This window comes from Oncorhynchus tshawytscha, linkage group LG21, assembly GCF_018296145.1.
Source record: "Oncorhynchus tshawytscha isolate Ot180627B linkage group LG21, Otsh_v2.0, whole genome shotgun sequence".
NCBI classification, from domain to species: Eukaryota; Metazoa; Chordata; class Actinopteri; order Salmoniformes; family Salmonidae; genus Oncorhynchus; species Oncorhynchus tshawytscha.
The window spans coordinates 30,963,230-30,970,785 of NC_056449.1; the positions used below are offsets into that span (position 1 = coordinate 30,963,230).

A 7,556-nucleotide genomic window follows, 5' to 3' on the forward strand; every position below is an offset into this window, starting at 1 on the left:
GGTACCACGTTCATCTGTACAAACAATAGTACGCAAGTATAACCACCATGGGACCACGCAGCCATCATACCGCTCAGGAAGGAGACACGTTCTGTCTCCTAGAGATGAACATACTTTGGTGCGAAAACTGCAAAACAATCCCAGAACAACACCAAAGGACCTTGTGAAGATGCTGGAGGAAACAGGTACAGAATTATCTATATCCACAGTAAAACAAGTCCTAAATTGACATAACCTGAAAGGCCGCTCAGCAAGGAAGAAGCCACTGCTCCAAAACCCCAATATGGGTCTTCCAAATGGACAATGACCCCAAGCATACTTCCAAAGTTGTGGCAAAATGGCTTAAGGACAACAAAGTCAAGGTATTGGAGTGGCCATCACAAAGCCCTGACCTCAATCCTATAGAAAATGTGTGGGTAGAACTGAAAAAGCATGTGCGAGCAAGGAGACAGAAAACCTGACCCAGTTACACCAGCTCTGTTTGGCCCATTCCTCCATGTAGCTCTCCATGTAGATCTCCTCTAGAGCAGTGATGTTTTGGGGCTGTTGCTGGGCAACATGGACTTTCAACTCCCTCCAAAGATTTTCTATGGGGTTGAGATCTGGAGACTGGCTAGGCCACTCCAGGACCTTGAAATGCTTCTTACGAACACCATAATTTGCAAATAAATTCATAAAAAATCCTACAATGTGATTTTCTGGATTTTTCTCATTTTATCTGTCATAGTTGAAGTGTACAGATGATGAAAATTACAGGCCTCTCTCATCTTTTTAAGTGGGAGAACTTGCACAATTGGTGGCTGACTAAATACTTTTTTGCCCCACTGTATTTGGCTAAGGTGTATGTAAACTTCCGACTTCAACTGTACAAACCATTATAATTAGGTGTATAGCATGTAAACATGTTGTGATAATTACATTGAGCAAAAATACTAATGCAACATTGACCAGCATCACAAACATGCTCAATGGGTGACATGTCTGGTGAGTATACAGGCCATGGAAGAACTGGGACATTTTCAGCCTCCAGGAATTGTGTACAGATCCTTGCGACATGGGGCTGTGCATTATCATGCTGAAACATGTTGTGATGGGGGCGGATGAACGGCACAACAATGGGCCTCAGGGTCTTGTCACGGTATTTCTATGCATTCACATTGCCATAGATAAAATGTAATTTTGTTTGTTGTCCGTACCATATGCCTGCTCATATCATAACTCCACCCTCACTATGGGGCCCTCTGTTCACAACATTGACATCAGCAAACCGCTCACCCACATGCCGCCATCTGCCCGGTACAGTTGAAATCGGGATTCACCCGCAAAGAGCACATTTTTACAGCATGCCAGTGGCCATTGAAGGTGAGCAGTTTCCCACTGAAGTCAGTTACGATGTCGAACTGCAGTCAGGTCAAGACCCTAGTGAGGACATCGAGCACGCAGATGAGCTTCCCTGAGACAATTCCTAACAGTTTGTGCAGAAATTATTCAGTTGTGCAAACCCACAGTTTCATCAGCTGTCTGGTCTCAGATGATCCCACAGGTTTGAAGTCAGATGTGGGGGTGCTGGGCTGGCGTGGTCTGCGGTTGTGAGGCCGGTTGGACGTACTGCCAAATTCAATTATCTGGAAACAGCTCTGGTGGACATTCCTGCAGTCAGCATGCCAATTGCATGCTCCATCAAAATATCTGTGGAGTTGTATGACAATACTGCACATTTTAGAGTGGCCTTTTATTGTCCCCCAGCACAAGGTGCACCTGTGTTCTTACATTTTATTTGACCTTTATTTAACTAGGCAAGTCAGTTAAGAACAAATTCTTATTTTCAATGACGGCCTAGGAACAGTGGGTTAACTGCCTGTTCAGGGGCAGAACAACAGATCTGTACCTTGTCAGCTTGGGGATTTGAACTTGCAACCTTTTGGTTACTAGGCCAACGCTCTAACCACTAGGCTATGCTGTTTAATTTGGTTCTTGATATGCCACACCTGTCCAGTGGATGGATTCTTTTGGCAAAGGAGAAATGCTCACTAACAAGGATGTGAAGACATTTGTGAACAAAATTACAGATAAATAATATATGTGTGCATATGGAACATTTCTGGGATATTATGTTTCAGCTCATAAATCATGGGACCAACACTTTACATGTTGCGTTTATATTTTTGTTCAGTGTAGATTACAGTAGCCTGCCTACCTACTGTCGAGGCGTGGTCGAGCCAGTCTATATAAATCGTGACGCCTTTAGTCTGGCGCTCCTTCTACTCGTCTCGACTCTGCCACGGCTGTGTTTGTGTGCGCCACCGTAAACCGCTACCCGAGACGCGCCCGGCATCTTGAATAAGAAAGTCCCACGAAGAAAAGGCATAGGCCTACCACGAACTTTTTAAGAGTAGCAATATCGAGTACGTGGACAATATATAGGAAAACGACATACGGTGATTTTTGCAGAATTACAGTTGGTGGTGATTTGAAGTTCGAAGACATGAGGATTCTACGAGTTGCGCTCCTGCTCGTCCATGCCTTTGGTAAGTATCAAGTTACACTTTTATATCTCAAGTCAGATGACATAGTTCCTTTTCTGTAGCGTTTATACTTTAACACTTGATTAACTATTGGTGGTACTAGTTTATCCTAGACTTGATTCCTCCTAAGTGGTCTATTTCGTATTCATAAGAGACAGGTCTTGGAGTTACACTTGTTGACTGTACAAGAGTGTGAACTTTTCAAGCATGACCTTCTGAGCATGTCTCATAAACTTTTAAAAGAAGAGTTAATGATTTTCATAAGGTGTAGGCCAGCCTATGCTATTCAAGAATGAAGTGTGGTCATCTATCTATTTTAAAACTTGCTTTATGTAACTGGATATACTTATTTTTAACTCATATTCTTGTACATTAGGTAACTGTCTGTCTATGCAACATTTTGTGTACCATAGCCAAGCAGGATTATAGTCTCCCCTGTACAGAATACTGTACATGCATGATGTTTTTGGGTGCCTCACAGTTCTTGGCGCTGAAATGCAACTATCCAGTTGTATAGGCTCACCCGAAGGGGTCATGGGGCCTCATGAAGGACTCTTAGTCTAGAATCATGTTTAAACTTACCCACTCAAAGCCCTCTATTTTCTTTGCACCTGAATTAATGACTGTGTTGGAAAGTAAAGCTTGTGTTCTCAGTGAGCAAAACTGCTTGAAAATACCCAATTTCAACCAGTTTTGCTTTTGAAATGATGTATTTTCAACCAGTGTTGTTCACTTGGTTAACTCCTCACAGTGTCAGTCAGAATCTAGTGTACATCTCTAAACCACAGACTACTGAATGGTGTAGCATCAATAATGATAACATGTTGTGTTTTCCAGTGGTCTCGAGGTTGGTGAGCGGAGCTGTGGTGGACAGGTATGAGAGTGAGAAGCCACCGCAGCACACAGCATTTATCAACCTGTTGGATGTCCTGAGCGACAGAAGGATGGAGGGAGGGAGGGAGAAGAGTCATCACGGCGTGGAGGGTCCAGTGTTGGAGGATGAGGAGTACTATGATTACTACCATGAAGATGAAGAAGATGCCTCAGGGGAATATGAGGTGGAATTACCTCGAGGTATTTAGTAACGCGCTGTGATTTATGTTTGTTTATTGCTCTGTTGTAAAACATCATCCTGTTGTTTATAGGTTCTGGAATCCTGATTGACACATGTATTAGAATATCCTTTATGATTTATTACACTGTTATTCATGAGTTTATCTGGCAGGTTGTCAGTCAGTTCCATTTTAACACCTGTTACTATGTAACCTCTAGTTAAATTGACTGTATGGACCAGGTAGACTAGTGGTTAGAGCATTGGGCCAGTAACCGAAAGGTCGCTGGTTTGAATATCTGAGCCGACAAGGTGAAAAATCTGCCGGCGTGCCCTTGAGCAAGGCACTTAATCTTCATTTGCTCCAGGGGTGCCATACTACTATGGCTAACCCTGTAAAACAACAAATTTCACCTATCTGGTGTATGTGACAGTAAAAATGTGTTCTATGAGGTGTGTTGGCTAGATCCGTGGATTCAGTTGTCTGTATTCTATGAGGTGTGTTGGCTAGATCCGTGGATTCAGTTGTCTGTGTTCTATGAGGTGTGTTGGCTAGATCCGTGGATTCAGTTGTCTGTGTTCTATGAGGTGTGTTGGCTAGATCCGTGGATTCAGTTGTCTGTGTTCTTTTCTTTTTTAGTTGCATTGTCGACTAAACCTAAAGACCCATCGGCCATCTTGGAAGCTGAGAGGAGTGAAGGGAAGAGGAGGAGAGGTGGAAAGGGGAGGAAGAAGGGAAAGGGAAAGAAGAGGAACCCTTGTCTGAAGAAGTATAAGGACTTCTGTATCCATGGCAGCTGTCATTACCTGAGGGACATCAAAGCTCCGTCATGCATGTAAGAAACCTGTCTGTGTCTGTCTGTCTGTCTGTCTGTCTGTCTGTCTGTCTGTCTGTCTGTCTGTCTGTCTGTCTGTCTGTCTGTCTGTCTGTCTGTCTGTCTGTCTGTCTGTCTGTCTGTCTGTCTGTCTGTCTGTCTCCAGAGGAACAAAATGCCTGTTGTACTGTATGTTGCATGAGTACCATCTCACCTCTCTCCCTCTCTCCCTCCTTGTGCAGATGTCGTCCCAGCTACTCTGGGGAGCGGTGTCACCTGTTCACACTGGCTTCAGAGGGGAGGGACGTGGGAGGATACAGCCGGACCACAGCTCTGGCTGTGGTGGCAGTGGTGTTGTCCTCTGTCTGTCTCACCATCATAGGCCTGCTGCTGGTGCTCAGGTCAGTACTACAGCCTACACACACACACACACACACACACCACTTTACCCACTTTTTTTTTACCACCAGTACAGCTGTATAACACAATGCATTATGCAGCAGCTGGAGATTGATACAGTCAGTATTGGCACTGTATTGTGGAAATGGGCTAACAGGAAATGAATAGTACACAACCTAATTGAATGTAGAGGAATGGGAAATGAGGCTATAACAAACATGACAGGGTAGATCAGCATGGTTATAGTTTAGCGCTATTGTTCTCACCTGACAACAATAATTATTGTAACCACAGGTGCTGTTGTTCCAAAACATTTCCAGGATCCACAGGTCTTAACCCTGTTGTTTTTCTCCAGGTTTCACAAGCGAGGAGCGTACGACATAGAGCATGAGGAGAAGGTCAAACTGGGATCAGCACCCAACCATTGAAGAGCTGGAGAGAAGGGTGAGTTACCAAGGAAACACCAAACTCCTCTCTTTTCAAGTCCTGAACTGAAATGTTAGTTCCCCTCCTAAATTGATAGGAGTTAGACAGAAAGTAAAATGTCATCATAACTTTACAGTATGATTGTGAAAGATTAGTCTGGGTTTTGTTTTCACACAGTCTGAGTGTTGAAAGAAACTTGATTTCTTATTGTGTCTTTTATTTCAGGACAGGATAGGGAAATTCTACCTCAAAATAGAAAAGAAGAAGTGAAAAAAAGCCAAGAGAGAACGCAGAGAGACCTGGAAGGTATGGCAGAGAGGGGGACTGGATGGCTGTGACCTGGACACATAGCCCCAACCCATCTCACTGATGAACAGATGTGATTGGGTAGCTCGATTCTGCGGTAAGCCCTGCAACCTATCAGGAGAGAGCCTGGCTAAAACTGGAACTCTGATTGGCTGGGAGAAAAGACTGGAGTGGTGATGACAATATGGAAGCTGAGATGAAGAGAAGGAACATTTCTGGGCCCGTATCCACAAAGTGTCTCGAGGAAGGGGAGCTGATCTTGGATCAGTTTTGCCTTTAGATCATTGTGAATAACATTATAGTGACAGGCCCTATATCAGCACACTCCTATCAGAGATGCTTTGTGGAAACGTCCCTGGATCAGTGCTGCTTCTTGGCTATGTTAAAAAAGACTACCAGGAGTCTCAGCCTAAAAGGACACCATCTTCTCTTCATCTGCCAGAAACAGAGAGAACCATGGTGTTTCTTCAACAGGAGTGTTTTTACCAATCAGCATTTTGTATTTTCCTTCATATGCTCATTCTTTGTCGTTTTCTAGTGTACTGTAAAACTGTTATTTATACCATATATTTGTCTTTTAATTTATTTATTGATGTGATGTTGCTATATTTATGCAGATATTTAACTCCTTCCAACCAAAGATGCACTTCCAGTTTGTAAAGGTTATCTATAAGGTCATCCTTGTGTTTTTATATTTAAATGTTAAATAATATTTATTGATGAAAATGAAGATAAAATGAATAAAAAATGTACAGTATATTTGGAGAAATAGACATTTGAACGTAAGCGTCCTCTTGGTCTCATAGATGTACCTGATTGCTGACTTTGATATCAGCACTCTGTGTACAGGCTGCTGAGAACACACACCACTGTGATTAGTTGGTTGCTTGATTGATTGATTCAATAAACAACAATGTGGTGTACTATACCAATGTACCACTGACAGGTCTCTCTGTGTGTACCATTATGACGTGGTTGCATTGGGTCTTCTGTGTTTGACTCTGTGAAGAAGACATACAAAACATCCAGACATAGAAGTGAATTGAATAGAATTTACTCTATTCTAGAATCCCAAAATATAGAATATAGGAAATATTCTAGAATGTTTAATCTAGAATCCAGTTTAAATATTTCTGTATTACAATCAGGATGTGGAATAGATCCAACGCAAACTCTGGTGCCTTGTTGAGTCCAGTCATTGTAGCGAGTGTTGGGAAAATAGAAACATATACAAGTGGTGTAGTTTTTGTCTTTGAGAAATTAGTAGGACATAAATCTCCAATTTCTGTTATTTATTTGTTACCATGCCAGTTGTGTTGTCTTGTTTTAGCATGGTGGGTGTGGTTAGGGATATACTATAGTTACTATAATATGGATATTTACTGTAATATACACTGAGATCCATGCTAAGATCATGATGAAATGTGAAGTCATTCAAGTGTTCAGCCTTTTAAAAAAACGAATAACCCTCCTCTAGAAAAACATCCTGGACACAACCTGCAGTTTTGAAGTGATTTCTAGTCAAAAAAAATGTTTTTCTTCTCAGAAAATAAAGTATTTTTTTCTCTGAATCCCCAAAGTCATTGTATTATGCGTTATCTGTGTTACGAAGGCTGCATTTACACAGACAGAACAATTCTGATTTTTTTTCCCACTAATTGGACCTTTGACCAATCAGATCAGATTTTTTGCCAATAATTGGGCTGCATGTGTAAAAGCTGTAATAACTCATATCCTGTATCCTGTTGCTATTTCTACACTGATGAGTGTTTTAACCTCAGAATCATGATGCTACAAAGTTACCTCTAGACTGTAACGGTTTTCTAGGTGTGAAGGAGAGTCGGACCAAAATGCAGCGTGTAGATTACGATCCATAATTTAATAAACAAACTTAACACGAATCTAAATACAAACACTACAAAAACAAACGTAACGAAAACCGAAACAGCCTATACTTGTGTAAACTAACACATAGACAGGAACAAGGACACTAAGGACAATCACCCACAAAACCCAACACAAAACAGGCTACCT

At 41.9% G+C, this 7,556-nt stretch overlaps 1 protein-coding gene across 1 annotated transcript; it reads left to right on the forward strand.

The window, feature by feature from the left end:
• The first annotated feature begins 2,235 nt into the window (after positions 1 to 2,235).
• LOC112221194 (proheparin-binding EGF-like growth factor) lies at positions 2,236 to 7,101 on the forward strand. The gene is made up of 6 exons (XM_024383354.2): positions 2,236 to 2,528; positions 3,363 to 3,599; positions 4,217 to 4,412; positions 4,634 to 4,792; positions 5,146 to 5,234; positions 5,442 to 7,101. The coding sequence occupies exons 1-5, from the start codon at positions 2,486 to 2,488 to the stop codon at positions 5,216 to 5,218; spliced, it is 708 nt and encodes a 235-aa protein (XP_024239122.2). The 5' UTR covers positions 2,236 to 2,485; the 3' UTR covers positions 5,219 to 5,234; positions 5,442 to 7,101.
• The last annotated feature ends 455 nt before the right edge of the window (positions 7,102 to 7,556 follow it).

What these genes read in the sequence shown, in the direction of transcription:
- LOC112221194 (XM_024383354.2), top strand. Translation starts at nt 2,486, where the DNA reads ATGAGGATTCTACGAGTTGCGCTCCTGCTCGTCCATGCCTTTG. An exon ending in ATCAAAGCTCCGTCATGCAT is followed by an intron (nt 4,413 to 4,633) that starts GTAAGAAACCTG and finishes CTCCTTGTGCAG; the next exon opens with ATGTCGTCCCAGCTACTCTG. An exon ending in GGCCTGCTGCTGGTGCTCAG is followed by an intron (nt 4,793 to 5,145) that starts GTCAGTACTACA and finishes GTTTTTCTCCAG; the next exon opens with GTTTCACAAGCGAGGAGCGT.